Source organism: Glandiceps talaboti, chromosome 14, assembly GCF_964340395.1.
Source record: "Glandiceps talaboti chromosome 14, keGlaTala1.1, whole genome shotgun sequence".
Classification (NCBI taxonomy): Eukaryota; Metazoa; Hemichordata; class Enteropneusta; family Spengelidae; genus Glandiceps; species Glandiceps talaboti.
This window is the reverse complement of record NC_135562.1, coordinates 17,796,680-17,814,516: the sequence shown is the minus strand read 5'-3', so window position 1 is coordinate 17,814,516 and position 17,837 is coordinate 17,796,680. Positions and strand designations below refer to the sequence as shown.

Here is a 17,837-nt window from a genome sequence, read left to right as displayed (position 1 = left end):
ACAGCAGCGTGATTTCGTTTGGTTGTTGAAAAGAGGTGACCCCCGGGGAGTACCACTGGCCAGGTCAGGTAGGTGTGTATGTGGCCAATGCTGTCAACCCCAGACCCCATTTTAGACCCATTTTGACCAAAAACCAATACCCCATTTTAGACCATTTACATTTTTAGAAGATCCCATTGTAGACCCAAATACATAATCACCGTTAGGAAAATGTCAACCAGCGAATTTGCTGATTCCGAGGGAAATTCCTGAAAAATTCGAACTAGTCGAGAATTTATTATGTGGTTTCTTCCAGGACCTCATTTTAGACCAAACAAAATCGAAAACTGTGTAATGTGGACCTCATTTTAGACTACTTAGGGACCAGTCACTTTCTCCAGCCTGGGGGGGGGGGGGGTCGATGGATTGTTCCATCGGGCAGATAAAAAGTCAATGACGCCCTCCCCTATCTGTAAAAGCCGAAAACAGGCTGACCCCTATCACTTAATTCTAAAACATGATGACCCCCCCCCCATATGGCATATATCATATTCACATGACATGTATTTTTTGATTGTGATTCAATGTGGACTGCTTGACAGTCTTGCAAATACTTTATAAGATCCCGGGATAGGACTATCATAATTATAATTATTGACTACACAGTGTAAATATATTCCAAAAAGAGTTTAATAGCATCTTGACAGTGAAATGTAGGGGGAAAGCTTGAGAAGGGAATATGCACACCGCTCGGGGGGGGGGGGGGTCCGAGGGGGTCTCCCTCTAGAAGCCCTGGAGGTCTTTTACTCTGAAAAGTCAAATTTGAGACTATTCAGACACTTTCAGACAACAGGTACAATTCCCAAGCTTTACAAGACAGCACAAACATTTAAAAAGCTTAAAATATAGTTTGATAGCACCTTGAATTGATAGTAAGAGGTAGGGGGAAGAGCTTGAGACTGGGATATGTCCACCTCATTGGGGGGGGGGGAGCTGGAGGTTTCTTTTACTCTTAAAACCAATTTTAGGCTATTCAGCCCTTTCAAGCAATAACCTCCAAGCTTTACAAGACAGCACCATCAAGTATCAGAACCTATTCTTTATAACTTAATTTAGGGTTGAAATATGTTCTTAATTATATACATGTAGTAAAGGTCAGCACATCTACTGGTAGTATCATTGGTAGGGGAGATTTGGAGTTTAAGGCAATTTTAGACTATCTTGGCAAACATTTCACATCTTAAAAGACAATATCATCTCATTAGCATAGGATGAAAATATTTAAGAAAAGTTTAATACCGTTACGACAGTAAAAAGGTGGGTGCATCTGATTGTTGGTTGAATGCACGAGTGACGAGTGACCACGAGGGAATCCTTGGGCCGGGGTTTTCCCCCTGGCAGATCTGGAGTTTTTTCTTGTTCCTAAGCTATTAAGGCAAGTTTTAGGTTATTCATAGCCTTTGAGGTAATATTTCCAAGCTTCGAATAGCTAACGTAAATGTAAGTTTTAAATAAGTTTCCCATGTCACATAAAATGGGCTTGTAACATTGATATAGGGGCATTAATATCGCATGTATAGTAAAGTCACTGGTATGTTAGAGAACTTGGTCTATACCTATCACTATACGAAAAGTCATATTTGACCATGTCTTTCCACTGGGGTAAATCTGGGGCAGAGAATGTGTAAATGTGGTGAGGATGAGACGAAGTTCCACCTTTGACCTAATTTACCCCCGGTGATCTCTCACCACCTGGGGGTTGCAGACAGTCAAAAGTGGCACTGCGTCTCGTACTACCCCAGGAGAGAGATGGTCGTTAGGTTGGTCACCGGTAGGGTAAAGGTACAATTTAATTGGGTAAAGGTGGTCAATTTGACTTTATTTCGTATAGTGCTAGTATATAATAGAAACTGGAATCTGATGAGATGTGGTGATTTGTAGTGTCGATAACATGTAGTGTCCAAAATAGGAAGTGTAAATCCCTTCTGACAAGTTCATTAATTCTGATCAGAGTAGAAGAATTTAGATTAACTTCTTTTATAAACTATATATGAAGATTACCATTACGAAACCTTCAAGTTCACTTTTTGGCCTCAAAGTGCAATATAAGTGAAGCACTGATTGTGAAACAGCCCAGGGGGAAATACCCAAGTATTTGCATGACATATTCTGTAACTAGAGTGGTAGCTAGGTAATACATGTATATGTATATGTATATGTATATGTATATGTATATGTATATGTATATGATTGTATGTTTGAACTCTTAGGTGAAGTAATAGTAAAGAACAAATATTTACATGTACCACATTTCAGACAAGGCTATGCCATTGTGGAAAGGGATTTTCTCCAAAACACAATGACCCCCCCCCCCCCCCATCCACAATTTTCAAAACAGCATGACCCCTATAATCAACAAAAACAGGGTGAACGTACCCCCCCCCCCCCACCAATCCACCGAAGAAACTGACCGGTCCCTTATCTCTGAAAAATACAGTACCCATTTTAGAACAAAAGGTTGAAAAACTCCACCCCAAAGGGCGGCACATATACGTATACATGCTTATTGGGTATACAGTATACATGTATATATGTATAACAATATGTGGGAGCCTCACCCCCTTATTTACTTTGTAGAAATGATGAACCCCCTTCTTTGAGTCCCAAATTGTTCCCCATTTGCCGCCCCGGCCCCCAGCCGTAAAAACTGAGAGAACTGATCGCTCGTGCTCCCTAAAGCATGATAAACAAGCTTGCCTTGCCAGTTAATTCTCCAACCTTGAAATCGACGGTGAGTGACATATTTACATGTTGTAAAACAAATGGTGTCACACACGATTAGGTTGGTGGCGCTCGCAAAGAGTATATACAGATTCACATCGGTCAAAATATTTGCTCAAATCACACAAGAGCAGCCAAATTTTACACTTCTATATCTTCTCTTCTTACGTTTCTTCAAATAAATGACGCAATAGTTGACGTTTAAAGACTAGAACTCGGTGTATGCAGAGCCCCCGGCCTTGAGGTCATGGTAACTCTGCGAGACTTGTCCACGTGATATACATGGAGGTCACCTGATCCAGCTTCCGGGGGGCGGTACCAGTGGCCAACTCTGGTAGGGGTGTGTGGCCAGTGCTGGAAACCCCAGGCCCCATTTTAGACCCACTTTGACCAAAAATCAAGAACCCATTTTAGACCATTACAGGGTTCTAAAAGCTGAAAGTTTAGACCTAACTACATTTTCCTTAGGAGGCAACATTTTGGGCGCAATGTAATGGCAATTACGATTTGGTAAGGACAGTGGACCACATTTTAGACCAAGCAAAATAAAAAATAATGGAAAGTGGACCCCATTTTAGACTCTTCAACTCGAAAAACACACACCCCATTTTAGACCAAAAGGGATAGAAAATGCACCCCAAAGAGCGGCACATATACGTTTACTCATATAAGGGGAGTAGCCCCCCGGGATCCAGCTAGTCACATCGTGTTTTTTAGTTTTACTGTGCAGTCAGTGGTTGTTTACGCAGAAGCCAGCCTTATTTGGATACAACACAAAGTTACAAAGATGGCAGCAAATGAGAGGAGCGGCAAGGTTCAGACGGGTAAGTTGTGATAACTGTACTGTGAGGGAAACAGCACCGAAAACCACCAAGAGAATAGTTACCACGTGCACTGTCTTGCTTGTAGACGGAGCAAGTTGTCCCTGGGCTTGGGGGACACACCGCGCCGTCTTAAAGCAGAACTATCTCGTGCCATACACCATGCACCATGACTGCACTGCAGGCGGAGAAAAATATTTGCCTTGGGATTTGGTTAATCCCACCATCGTTTTGGCAAGAAAACCAAAAATAAAACAAGCCATCAGCTCACAAATCAAGTGCACTGAAATTGGGTCGAGTTGTCGACATCGGGACGAGTTGATATCGGGCGGGACGCGTGAATGGAACGAAGAAATGGGACACGTTGAAATAATTAATTGGAGCTTGAAAGCGATCTGTCACTGTCCACTGACAGACATTGTTGTTTGTGTTGTCACTGTGTACGTACACATATTATTTAACCCAAGCGAGATAACATGACCCAAATTTGACCTCTATCTACAGCTGAAATAATTGTAGCGTTTGTTTGATTTTCAGTTGTTCTTTTTTCTTCTTCTGTTTTTGAACTTTTTCGTTCTGTCATTTGCGGTTAAACGACAAAACGGAAAAATATCGTAAAGTTGGAAAAAAAAATCAAACAAACAAACGCTACAATTATTGCAACTGTATACCTGTAGCCTACCCTGGGAGCCTATACCTGTACCTGAAGACTTGAAAGACCATTGCTACTATTCTGCTAACTTAAATGACATTTTGAATTTTTGCTCGTCCTTCCATGTTGCAAAATTTATTAATTTCCATATACCATGGACTCATATGAATGACATAATACCTCAGTACCTGGCAAAGGTGAATATCAGGATTGAATTCTGTGTGTGATGATTTGCCTTATTAGCATAATAGACTGGCAATGTGCATGAATACAGATAGTCTGTTGACTCCCATGATGCAACAGCCCATGGCAAAGATACCCTATAAAGGCACAAAATCAACTGATGTTTCTCTGAAATTTGCAAGTAATTGTAGGTGATGTAAAATAATGAAATAACTAGACTATAGTTTATGAAAATGACTTCACTTCGTGGCGTGGTGTTGCCCTTTAATTTCTCAGCTTCTAGTTTTAGAAGATACACCAATAATCTAGGAAATAATATTAGCATACAGAATTATTACATATTGAAGCTGAGTTTAAAAAACTTTTTACTCATGTGGCAATACTTTCACAAAACCTATTCTAGTTAAGTATAATGCTAAATGTTGATGCATGCCTTCTATGACATTATATTTGTCTTCTTGCATTGTTAGAACAGTGGATTGCACAGTAGGGGTTTTCATGGACCTTATTTATACGGAATAATAAATTGCATCATTTGGTAGTTTATAAGTTATCTTGATCCCAGCACAGGAACCATGTTACAAACAAACAAGGAAGCAACCAAACAAACAACCAACCAAACAAACAAAATGACAAACAAATAAATAAAATAAATAAACAAACAAACAAATAAACAAAGAAACAGCTATTCGTGGGGTATACTAGATGTTTTTCATACTCATACATACAAACGCACACCCCATGAATATATGTTTGTTTATTTATTTTTTATTTATTTTTTTGTTTATTTATTTGGATTTATTTCAGCTTTAATTGTCGTTTTGTTTGTTTGTTTGTTTGATTCTTCGTAACACGGGTTCTGGGCTCCCTGTCATCCCAGGTTTGAGTTGAGTCAAGTGCAAGTGGTGATTAAGTATGCATCAGTGAGTACAATACTGTGAGTATAGCTATAACATACTTACTTGGGTTAGCGCCCTCACACAGGCAAGCGCCCAGTGTGTTTGTTTAGACATAGGTATATGCGTGTTGCAAAATATTACGAATGCCCAAAAATGTACAAACTCAGCTTGTAGTTGTACCCCTCTAAGTAACTGTTATTACTTCTTTTTTTTTATCAGTTTGTGGTTTGATGGATCCCAATGATTTGGGTCGAACCCTGACACATGAACATTTTCATATGACCTTTGATGTTTCATACATACCAGCTGACAGAGAAAGTGATATGGACAAGACAAATATGCCTTTCATTTTGGAGAACTCAGGCTGGATTAGACAAAACCCGTATGTATTGTATAACCTATTTTTTACGTTATAAAAATAGTGTACACAGATTTGAATATGATAGAACAGACAATGAGATGGAATTATTAATTCAGATATTTTAATCTTAGACCTTATAAAAACATGTTTGGTTCCAGTTACCCGACCCCACCTTTGTTTTATGTATTCGAAAAAAAAAATCGCAAACATTGTGAAGTCTCGCAAGAAATAGTGGATAAGGGAAACTGGCATCCACTTAAAAAGACAATATTCAATTGTTCTTCCAATCTGTAATGGCTGTACATCTGATGGGCAGAAACCAATAACACACAGACCATATGGAAAACAACGGAAAACAGAATTACCTGAACTAGACACTCACATATAGACTGTCGACAGTCGCTCGCGCCTTTTTCCCTACGTTTTATCTAAACTCCGGTCCGGCACAACACTAGTAATAGTATAATCGCAAACTGATATCGAGGGCCGTATTGCGAAGGCCCAAGCGACTGTTGTCCCTTGCCGCGCCCTCATGCGATAACAATAGGAACATTCAGTTTGTAGACTATTGACATTTAGGTCATAGTTCACAAAGCTTGTCAATCAAAATGAACATGGCGTAGTCACCAAGCGAGTCAACACATCGAGACGCATTGGAAAAACTTTGATACTCGCACTTGAAAGACTTTCAGAGAAGAATTATAGATACCTATGTCTCTGGGAAAGATGTTTTCGTTAGTGTACTGACAGGAAGTGACAAGTCCATAGCCTATGAAGCCCGGGCTATGAAGTCGCAGGCCTGTGGGTAGCCTGTGGGTTATACTTCCATGCTCCGATCGTTCTCGCGATACAGCTAACAACATCTAGTCTGCAATTGTCCCAGTAGTATCCTCATTGATACAATGATAGCTCTAATATAATCCCGTATATAAACGGCGAAGGCCCATTTATTTGTGGTAATTTTGCTAAACAATAGGGAAGTGGTAACAACCTAGCGGTCGACCGAAAGGTTCACCCCCCCCCCCCCCCCCCCACATCAACAACAAAAATCACATAAAAAGAAAACATCAAGGAAAAGACACAACAAACTGTCATATCATATAGCATCGTGATAAAGATTACGTAAATTGACTCCTCAATCGGTATCTGAAATAATGGGGTACAATAGCGTTAGGTATATATAGACTCAGTACTCTGTGGAGGCACTAGTTGAAGACGTGTCGGATCGGAGCACGATCTCCGTGCCGTGGTAAATATGGAGGCACTTTTCTGTTTCAGGTAGAACGTCTACCATTTGCACATTATCTGCGCCTCACTATCAAACATTTTATACATGAATATTATTACTATATAATATGCTAGCTGCAGTTGAGGGAAGGTAAAAAAGGTGTCCAAAACATCTGTTGCTTGACTGGAGTGTCGGTCGGAGTTGGTACAATAAGTCGACTTCCGTAGCACTCTCTCGCTCCAGTACCACTGTAACAGCTAGCTGCATGCTAAACAAGGCATGACAATGCATCGGGCGTCGAGTTTGTCAATGACGTCATTTACGAATGTTATAAAAACGCGCGGTTTCAAGCTTTAACAAAGAAAGATAGGAAAGGAAAAAGTACTTGATTATGACCATCAAAATGCATTTACGAGGTCAAATTTGCGCTGCAGTTTACGTGTGTTGCACGTTGAGTAACCTTACATTGAACTGTATGCAAATTATACGATAGAGTACCGCCCCATTAAATGACGTCACATCATGAATAAGTAATAGCAAGGGAGATGCGGCAAGGGACAACAGTCGCTCGGGCCTTCGGCCCTCGACCTCGGGCCTTCGGCCCTCAATTTGCGATTAGACTAGTGTTGCGCGGGATCGGAGTTTAGATAAAACTTTGGGCAAAAAAGGCGCGAGCGACTGTCGACAGTCTAACTCACATATGAAAAAAAAAATTATCAAAAAAAAATAATATGAAAAATCTACCTACCCCACATATTCTAAAATTGAATGTAATCGGAACTAATTTTTATCATCACATTGTTGTTGTTTTTTTCCATATATCTCACAGATACAGCCACAAACCCAATTTACAACTTGATGATGTGGATGCTATGTTGATTGAAGAGTTGAAATTCTACAAAGAAAATGGCGGTTGTACCATGGTGGATAATACTACACTTGGTATTGATAGAAATATCAAAAAGGTCAAACAATATTCTGAAGCATCGGGAGTTAATATCGTTGCTGGAACTGGTATGACCAAATTCTTAAATTGCACATACACAAATATACCGAGATTTTTCCCTCAAAGAGTGTTGACCTATGACTGTGGATGTCATAAGTAAATATCATCTGTAAATAAGAGTTTACAAAGTACATTTTGTACTGCACATGAAGTATTATCCCATAAATATACCTTATTGTTATACCATGCACAAGCCAAGAAATTGTCTTTGAACAGAAAATATGCAATGTATACCCAAGTCATTCTACATCATGACAACCAGTGTCTACGTCACTGGTTCAGCAGTGCTTGATTTATGAGTCAAACGATTCTAAATCATTTATTATTTTTTCTGGATTTTACATGAATTAAGCTTCAGGAGGTATAACTATATTATTCCCCCAAATTTTTTTTCATTCAACCGGAAAATACTCATGACCTAAGGATTTGTCACTACTCGTCTAGCAACTCCTAGTTACAAGGCCACGTAGGTCACTCATATTTTCCTTGGCTGAACGAAGAAATATATTGGGGACTGATATCTAAATGTCACACATCCTAGCCAAAGAAATTATAGATAGTAAATTAATGTGTGAAAGAGATTTTATAGTTGACAACTCAGACACACACTGTGTACATCTCCATGCCAATGCTCAAGACCATTTTAGTACAGAATTCTTTTTTGAATTGACAGTATCACCAAAAGCTGTGTTAAATCCAATTTTCATTTAATACATATTGTGTTAATTCTGTTTTCAAATTGTAAATAGTATCATATGTTACAATTGTACTCCTTAAGTACATTGAATATATGAACAGACCTCACTAATTAATGATCATACAATTAATCCACAAACTGGTCCAAAATTAGATTACATTTCTGTATTTGGTATCTAGTGTGGCCTACCCATTGAATGTTTAACACTTATTGCAAAGTCATGAGGGTGCTGTAGTGCTGTAAGATGTGTGCTACCCAGAGGTTATTTGTGAACAATTGTTTCACAAGACTTAAACCTGAGCGAAATTCTCGCTGCATAACAGAGTGAGACAATAAGTCCCTAATAACGTCATGTTCTCAAGTATTTAATACAATTGACTACAAACTTGCTTATTCCTACAAAATAATGTAATTTCAGGACTTTTGAGCTACGGTAGTGCCCTAAGGTGAACAGAAAACAAATAGTGACCCCTGTATGCAAATTTAGGTCAGGATAGGAAACTGGTCCATACCACATGACATGATATAAGCCAATCACTGAAGGGTGTAAGAAAGCAATGTATTATAACATAAGATGAATACAGATCATTTTGGCATGTTTACTTTTTGTAATCTCTGTTTTGTTTTTGGATGTGTCTTTTAGGCTATTATGTTGGTGCATCTCATCCTCCTGAGATGGACACCATGAGTATTGAAGAACTGACACAGTTTATGGTGAATGATCTAACTAAGGGTGCTGAAGGTACTGATATCAAGTGTGGAGTGATTGGTGAAATTGGCTGTACCTGGCCACTACAAGGTAAGTGATTGTTGAAGTTGGCTGTTCTAGCCTCTACAAGGTAAGTGGTCAATGAACTTAGTTACCCTTGACCACTACAAGGTGGGTGATTGGTGAAGTTGACTGTACCTGGCCACTACCACGTAAGTGATAGGTGAACTTGGGAGCTGCTCCTGGTCACAACAGGGTAGGCGAATGGTGAAAATCATTGCACCTGGCCCATACTAGGTAAGTGATTGGTGAAATCATGGCTGCACGTAGCATCTATAGGGTAATTGATTGGTGAAATTTGTTGCACCTGGCCATTCATTACCAAATAAGTTATAAAAGAAATTAGCCAAACCTGGTCATTTTTTGTATGTTGAAGAACACCTTTCCATACAGGAAACTAAGTAAACTGTGAGTGCATGTGAGAAATCAATAGCTTAATGTTAAATCAATTATTATGATTGTATGAATATCCACATAATGAATATTATTGGTTAAAATAGTACATCTAACCAATTGTAATTCTTACATTAAAAGGTATTTCATTTTGATTTATATTTCAGCCAATGAAAAGAAAGTTCTCCAGGCTACTGCAGCAGCCCAGACTGCCACAGGATGTCCAGTGATTATTCATCCAGGTAGAAATACCCAGGGTCCAATTGATATCGTCAGAATCTTACAAGAAGCCGGAGGAGACATCAGTAAAACTGTCATGTCACATTTAGATAGTAAGTTAATCACCTTACAGAATCATTTTACCTATAGTACCTCTTAGTCTTACACTAACTTATCACTTGTAGTACTTTTACAAGTTGTATACATGTAGATTAATGTTGCAGTCCTTACCATTTTACTTACCAATTGTACCGAGTACAATATCACTCAGTGTAGAAGTCCTAACCTTATCACTTACTAATACCATTCTATATAGATTAATGTAGCAATCCTTACCTTTTAACTTACCAATTGTACTGTATAATATCACTCATTGTAGAAGTCCTTACCAATTCACTTACTAATACCATTCTATGTAGCATTCCTTAACAATTCCACTTACCAGTACATTTCTCATACGAATACCACCCTATTCACTTACCAATAGTACTTCCCACAATATCACAGAATGTAGTCCTTACTATTTCACTTACCATTATCATTCTACATAGAAGTCCTAATTTCACTTAACAATAGTTCTTCCCGCAATCTCACATTTCACTTACAGATATCACTTATGAAGTAGTCCTTATCATTTCAATTAACACGTTTATTATCCTTAACAATTTCATTTGCCAGGAGAATACTTTAGAATATCTCACTTCATTACAACAGTACTTACCATTTCTGTTCTGTGTAGAAGTCCTTACCATTTCACCCACCAATAGTACACAATTATATTCATTCTGATTCCTGCACAGCTAACTGTCTTCAGCTGTAATTGGGAGATAACCATGATTACTCTATCAATTTTTTGGTATATTTAGTTCACGAGTGACTATGTTTGTTTGTCATTTCTGCTGCTAACCTATATTTATTTCATTTCAACTATCAAGGAACCTACCCCAACAAAGAGACTTTAGCGGAATTTGCTAAAATGGGAAGCTACTTAGAGTATGACTTGTTTGGTATTGAGGTATCTCACTATCCACCTAATCTGGAAATGGACATGCCCAGTGATGCCCAAAGAATCCAGTTCATCAAGTATTTGATAGAAGAAGGATATAATGACAAGATAGTTATTGCTCATGATGTGCACACCAAGCATAGACTGGTATGTACAGTTTTGTTTATTATACCATGCACAAGACATTTAGAGCAAACAATATAGAATATATACTCTGGTCGTTCTACATCACGACAACGTGCATCTATGTCACGAGAAAATGTGTGTACATCACTGCTATGCTGAGTATGAAATATGAGTCAAAATGTTCAAAACTAACATAATTACTTTCCCTGATTTTTCTTTGATATTACTGGCACTGGTATAATTATGTTATTCTCTAACTTTCATTCAGCCAGAAAAGACTCTTGACTGAAGGGTTGTCACTACCACTCTATCGACTATCGACTCTATCGACTCGTAGTGACAGAGACCCCTTAGGTCACTCTTATTTTCCTTGGCTGAAGGAAGAAAAATATTGGGGAGTAACATCTAATTGCATAATCATATGATTGACCATGTTGCCATATACTGCCCTCTGGTGACCATTATTGATAATGACATGCATCAGTTACCGTCTAATCTTTTTAATTGTGATCATCATCACTGCCATTTTTTCTACTGATTTATTATTTTGCTTGTTACCATGGTTACAGATGAAGTATGGTGGTCATGGTTACTCCCACATCCTCCTGAATGTTGTACCAAAGATGCTGGCTAGAGGAATGACTCAGGAACAAATAGATAAAATCCTGATTGAGAATCCCAAGAAATGGTTGACCTTCAAGTAAATGGTATTTTGCCATGGTTACCAGTACAAGAGTGTCCGCTTACAATGTAGCTTGCATTTGTTTCATCATTAGCTTCCATAGTCGATTTTCCGGTTCCAAGATGTATTGTGCAAAAGGACGGCTTTTATGTTGTTACAGTTAGTCTTGTTCTGTCTTTAAAATAACGTTTTTATCAGGAAATGATGGAAAGACACGTTGACCTCTTTGATTACGAGTGATTTTATTGAACAAAGACTAAATATTATCAATGACAGAGAGGGATTTTACGGGTGAACCCAGGGTACTGTCAGGTGACAACACTCCCCCTGCTGAGTAGTGCGTGCAAACCCCTCAGCGTGTTCACAATATATGGCGTTGTATGGATAGACATGCAATGCATCTTGGAACCGGCAATAGGTCTATTATTACGCAGTAGTATAGAATATAGGGATATGGGAATATGGCAGCTGTTTCTCATGACCATCTTGTCCTCATTTTACTCTCTCCAAGACATAAATCTTACAACATCTAGACAAATTATTGCATAATATTATGAAAGGGGCTCTGAGGAGTAGGATGAAAGTGATGTTAACTTCCTTCAATAATGTTTTACTTTGACAATGGATAGTATATGCAACTACTGATTTTAAAATGTATTTGTTAGTTTCTGCTTGAATAAACATATCAGTCAAATTATACAGTATTTTGTATTTTGCAATAGAGAACAATACCTGTGATTGTCAATTTAGATGGTATTTTGTGGTTTCACATGTAACGAAAGTGTGATTGCTGTCTCAGTGTTCTCCCCACTATAGAGAAAGCATTGTCCTTGCTACCCAGGCCGCTGTGTTTGGTAGGTTTCTGCTATTCTGTGGTCTCTCCACTATGGAGAAAGCATGGTACTACTGGAGGTAACACTATCCATGCCACCCAGGCTGCCATGTTTGGTAGATATATGCCATGCTGTGTTCTTCCCACTATAGATACAGCATGGTACTAACACCATCATTGCTAACCCAGGCTGCTGTGTTTGGTAGGTGTCTGCCATGCTGTGTTCTTCCCACTATAGATACAGCATGGTGCTATCATCCTTGCCACCAAGGCCACCATGCCTGACGGGTTACTGCCATGCTTCAAAGTGTTCTACCATCCTTGAGCTTTAGTAATCTTTTGAATAACAATATTATAATAGTACTTTCATATGAAGAGAAATGGCTGATCCAAATGTACATATGTGCATGTGTTAAATATAAACATATCAGATTATGTTTCATTTCAATGTTGAAGACATGCATACGTGTAATATATGTTAATTGTTATGCAAATCATTATGCAAATTGCCATGTTATTGATGTGCAAGTTTTTATACAAATTAGTCACCATTCTTGCAATCTATCCTGGGGTGAACACCACCTTCTACAACCAACAATATATTCAATAAAAAATGTCAAATAACAGTAATTACACATTGTAGATGTTAATTAGAGGTCAATTTTATCAACAAATGGTACAATGACAAGTTGAAATTGTGATTATATTGGGGTATTGATTTTAAGGTGCGGTGCCAAAAATCATTTTGATTGGAATAATTGCACCAATTCATGTGTACAGTTACACAAATAAGATTATCTGCTTGTAATTATTCAGGGGTGTATGATTTTGCGAGTAACTCGTATCTATTAAAACAGTTTGGGAAAGCTTTCCATTTACAGCAAGTGCAGGTTTGTGTTTGCTGATGTTTCATGAAGGACCTGACAACAATTATTGAATGAGTTTACATCATGGCAATAATGAGAAAAGAAGCATATCGGGATATGTAAAAGAATAGCCACAAATATTATTGGTGACCCTTCTAGGGGTTTGTCATTCCAGATTAAGCGGTATTTTGATTTCAAGAAAATTATTTGTAGTCGTACTTCTTTTTTTAGTGAATAATCATGAAAATAAACCTTGGTGTATATTTCAGGTTTGATTATGTGCCTTCAAGGATATCAGGAAATACTTTTTATTTTCACAAAAGTAAAAAAGGAATGAGAACAATTTTTCTGTTAGCCCACAGGGAACAGGATGAATATATAATTTTGTTCTTGCTGTTTTCCAGATTTCTGATTTTATTTTATTTTCTCTATATTGCAAATAAAGTTTTAAATATTGCCAGCACAACTATTGTTCTCTCTCACTTTTTTTTCTTCTATTTCCTACCGTTATTACTGGTTACATGTACTTCCATTAGTTGGATCAGTAGATGTTTACACTCACTGTGCAATGTGTTAACTTGGCAAATAGCCTGTGGGGTTGTTCTATGATTGGCAGTCTTCTAATTAATGCAAAGCTGGTAAGAAATTGATATTAGAAATCCGGAAAATCGCAAGAACAAAATTATGTATTCCTCTTGTTCCCTGTGGTTGTCTGAAACACAGGATAAGGGTGAGGTTTTTTTTTTTTTTGTTTCTCATCTCCAATGGAATAGTCAGGTGGGTCGGGCGGGCGAAATAAAAAAAAAAGGGGGGGGCAAGAAAAAAAAATGTATTTTTTCAGTTCTATTCTCTATCCTTTCTGTCCTGTTAGTCTCTATACAACTTCATTTCTCTTCTCTTTATTGAATTCCTTGTTACAAGTCTCTTTCCTTCATTTTAGCAAGTCTGTAGAACAACTTTGTAAGAAGATGATTAAATACTTATCATCCTGATGGGTGTACCTCTGTAGCCATGAACTATTGTGTGATTTTATCAGGAGTACTAATACATTCGTCCTATTAATCAAAGTGGCATTGCCATCGCTAACAATGTTTTCAAGTTATCCAATTTGAACTTTAGTATGTAACTTTTTGAAACACTTACGTGATTGTCATCAGTGTGCTAGATGAATTTTCATTTATATAAACCATTGATATACTCCTATGAAACATTTTTCTTCAGTGTGAACTTGTCAAAATAATCCACCAGATAACATGTAAACATTTCTAGAACTCAGAACCCCTTTGGGATTTACTGTTTAAAAGTAATTAAAAGTAATAATGTAAACATCGGAATGTCTTCAAAGGTCATGCATGTCATGGGTCATGAAACGCTATGGAGTCGGTCATTTCCCTGATAATACAACTGATTTCAAGCTAAAAACTGGTCAAGAAATTAGGAATGCAGTATGACTTTTACCAATTTTAAGCATAATTTTGAAAATGATGGAAATATTCTGAGCTATTATTACATTGCAGCAAAATGTACCGCGTGACAGTATTAATTTTGAGCCCTGTCCCTCATCAAATCTCAATGACTTCTGCCATGATGAAAGAAACATGCTGCTCTGACGTAACAAAGGGGTTGGGTGGGTGGGTGGGTGAGAGGGGGGGGGGGGTTAGACGGTGGTGTTCTGCCAAGGTTTCCAACAAGTGGGGACACAGGCCCCTTGGTTCCAAAAAGTGGTGTCATTTGACAGGGAGTGGGGTCAATTATTATTGTCTACGAAATATTCATATAAATTATCTCAGACCACTATAGAGATACTGTGGTCTGAGATATTCCATTACGTATAGACCATTACCTAACTACATAAAAAAATTCCATTCATAATAACAGTTCCCAGTAAGCTATTTTTACTATTGTACTACACATTACACCTTAGAAAAAGAAGGCAATTAAGATTATGTAATTTTAAGTTATATATATATATATATATATATATATATATATATATATATATATATATATATATATATATATATATATATATATATGAATGATATATTGTTTAGAAAGATTGGACAGCCAGGTAGTCACAATTTTTAATCTGAATATAAATGAATAGCAGTGCTAAAATTTATAATTCCCTTTTTTCAGACAGGGACAATGAACAACTTCAAAATAAGTCACAGTGAACATATGATTGAATAAAATTTTTGAGAAATCCTAAACTTGTAACCACTTGTTTCATTTTTAAAATTGTTAGTACACTGCTGTGTTTATCATTCCCTCTTCAAATTCATGACATTTTTAAGAAAAAAAATCCCTGACTTTAAAAAGTACCAAATGTGAACGAAAAACTTACAAATAATAGTCAAACAAACTTTAAAATAATTTATTTTTTATTAATTAACCGCTACTGGCTGTGTATCATGATTTGGTCCTGCTATATCAAATGACAGCATAGTTACGTACCGTAAACTTGCTGACATTAGGTGTCCTTGAAACTCAGAACTTGAATCTTTAACTAAAACTATCAACAAAGTCAAAGTTGGGATGCTCTGTAAATATTACATCAATTTTTTTCTGATTTGCACAACAAGTTCGTTCTTCATGTCTGACCGGGCGCACATGCATCGGCCGTCTATAGTAGCCATGCCAGTGATTACGCATTGATTCAGTGCCCAACATTCACATGTGTCACTAGCACTGTCAACATCATGCAACACGATCCCCTTTTTCGGAATCAAAATACACATGTACTCATTTAATTTAAACCATCAAGAAATGAAAATCACAACCTGTCCCATAAATTTGGTTCACGAAGGTTTCTGAGCTGTGGCATGGGAGATAGATGTTCCGGTAGCAAGTTCAGTGTTTCGCACACGTCAGTGATTAGGTCAGAGGTCACGACAGTGACAGTAGGCAAAACATGTGACGAGAGACGTCCATTTCGACGTCTCATCTAATCCCTCTAATGTTCTAATTTGTAGATTAAGTTTATCAAAGTTGATCTTTTTGTGGCATTTTTTATGTTAACAATAGAACTGCGCGTTGTCACTGTATCTTATATGATGTCAACAAAACTTTCCCTTACGCAGTCAGTATACTTCTTGTGGGATTCACGTCGAGTCAGGGCCTGGCCTGGTCCGGCCGTGGACTTAGATAATTTTGATGTCTGCCGTAAAATGAATGCGCCAAAGCGACGCAAGGTGGGAAAATTATTGCTTCATTTGTAATTTTAGGGGGCCAATGTCGCAAGGTCGTGGCCTCGGCAGAACTGGCCTAAGACGCCATGGGGAACCTTACAATTTGCTGTGCTCAGGGGTCGGTCGGAAATAAAAAAACTTTTTTTTTTCTGATGTCGGAGCTGCAAATTAGGGTCGGTCGGGAGATGAGAAACAGAAAAATAAAAAGGGCCGCCCTAAGTCTTCTTGTAGGAATAATCAGGTAATACTCTAAATGTAGTAAATCTTAAGTGTCACGACAACAAAATAAAAGTTGAACTAATAACTAATATCCTGTTGAAAATGTGTTTTGAGTTATTCCATTTTTGCCTTTCATTTCATGCTGGAGTTTCGCCGAGTAAACGTTTCTGAACGACAAGTCCATTGAAAGAGCGCCCTCCGGGTGTTATAAAAACAAAAGAGTGGAAACTTTTTACGCAAAATTGGGGGCGTATGTTCATATAGACGTAGGAGTACGACGTAACAAAAACATCCATATAAATGTGTACTTTAGTACTCCATTTAATAACAACAAGCAAAACAACATTAATATTCAAAGAGGAAAAAATTGAACGTGTTTTGGAATGAGTAGAACGTTTGATTCCGGAAATCTTGGATCAAGAATAACTCTACACATCGATGTTAGATGATAACCCTAATAGTCACATGAAATTTGTTCACATTTGATTTTCTATAGGTTTTTAAACACACGCAACAAAATAAAATAAGAAAAATATCATTTTCTTAACTAAGAGTTGCTTTTTGGTTACTTACTTTTCTGGGTGGGGGAATAAATTTAGTAATTAACAACATCACGTCACTTAGCCAAAATGTTTCCGATAACACGACCGACTTCTGACCCTAAACATTTTTTTTTTTTTTAACATTTAAAAAAAAAAGATCGATATAATTATAAGAAATTATTTGTCTTCTTGACCTTCATGCATGTCTCTGTTTTCTTTCCCTATTGCGGATGCTGCTTTACATATTCTTCATCAAACTTTCCCTTTGGGGTATATATTCTGACCCACATTGGTATTATGACCGACATTTCGTTTTGTTTTCGAAGCAATATTTTTCAAAAAAAATGAAATAAAATAAATAAAACCCCGACCTACCAACCCTAAT

General features: G+C 37.5%; 1 protein-coding gene across 1 annotated transcript; it reads left to right on the top strand.

Moving 5' to 3' along the window:
* The first annotated feature begins 3,095 nt into the window (after positions 1-3,095).
* LOC144445609 (N-acetyltaurine hydrolase-like) lies at positions 3,096-15,019 on the top strand. The gene is made up of 7 exons (XM_078135221.1): positions 3,096-3,584; positions 5,535-5,697; positions 7,734-7,918; positions 9,251-9,406; positions 9,937-10,101; positions 10,924-11,141; positions 11,690-15,019. The coding sequence occupies exons 1-7, from the start codon at positions 3,548-3,550 to the stop codon at positions 11,822-11,824; spliced, it is 1,059 nt and encodes a 352-aa protein (XP_077991347.1). The 5' UTR covers positions 3,096-3,547; the 3' UTR covers positions 11,825-15,019.
* The last annotated feature ends 2,818 nt before the right edge of the window (positions 15,020-17,837 follow it).

What these genes read in the sequence shown, in the direction of transcription:
- LOC144445609 (XM_078135221.1), top strand. Translation starts at nt 3,548, where the DNA reads ATGGCAGCAAATGAGAGGAGCGGCAAGGTTCAGACGG. An exon ending in GGCTGGATTAGACAAAACCC is followed by an intron (nt 5,698 to 7,733) that starts GTATGTATTGTA and finishes TATATCTCACAG; the next exon opens with ATACAGCCACAAACCCAATT. An exon ending in CTGTACCTGGCCACTACAAG is followed by an intron (nt 9,407 to 9,936) that starts GTAAGTGATTGT and finishes TTTATATTTCAG; the next exon opens with CCAATGAAAAGAAAGTTCTC.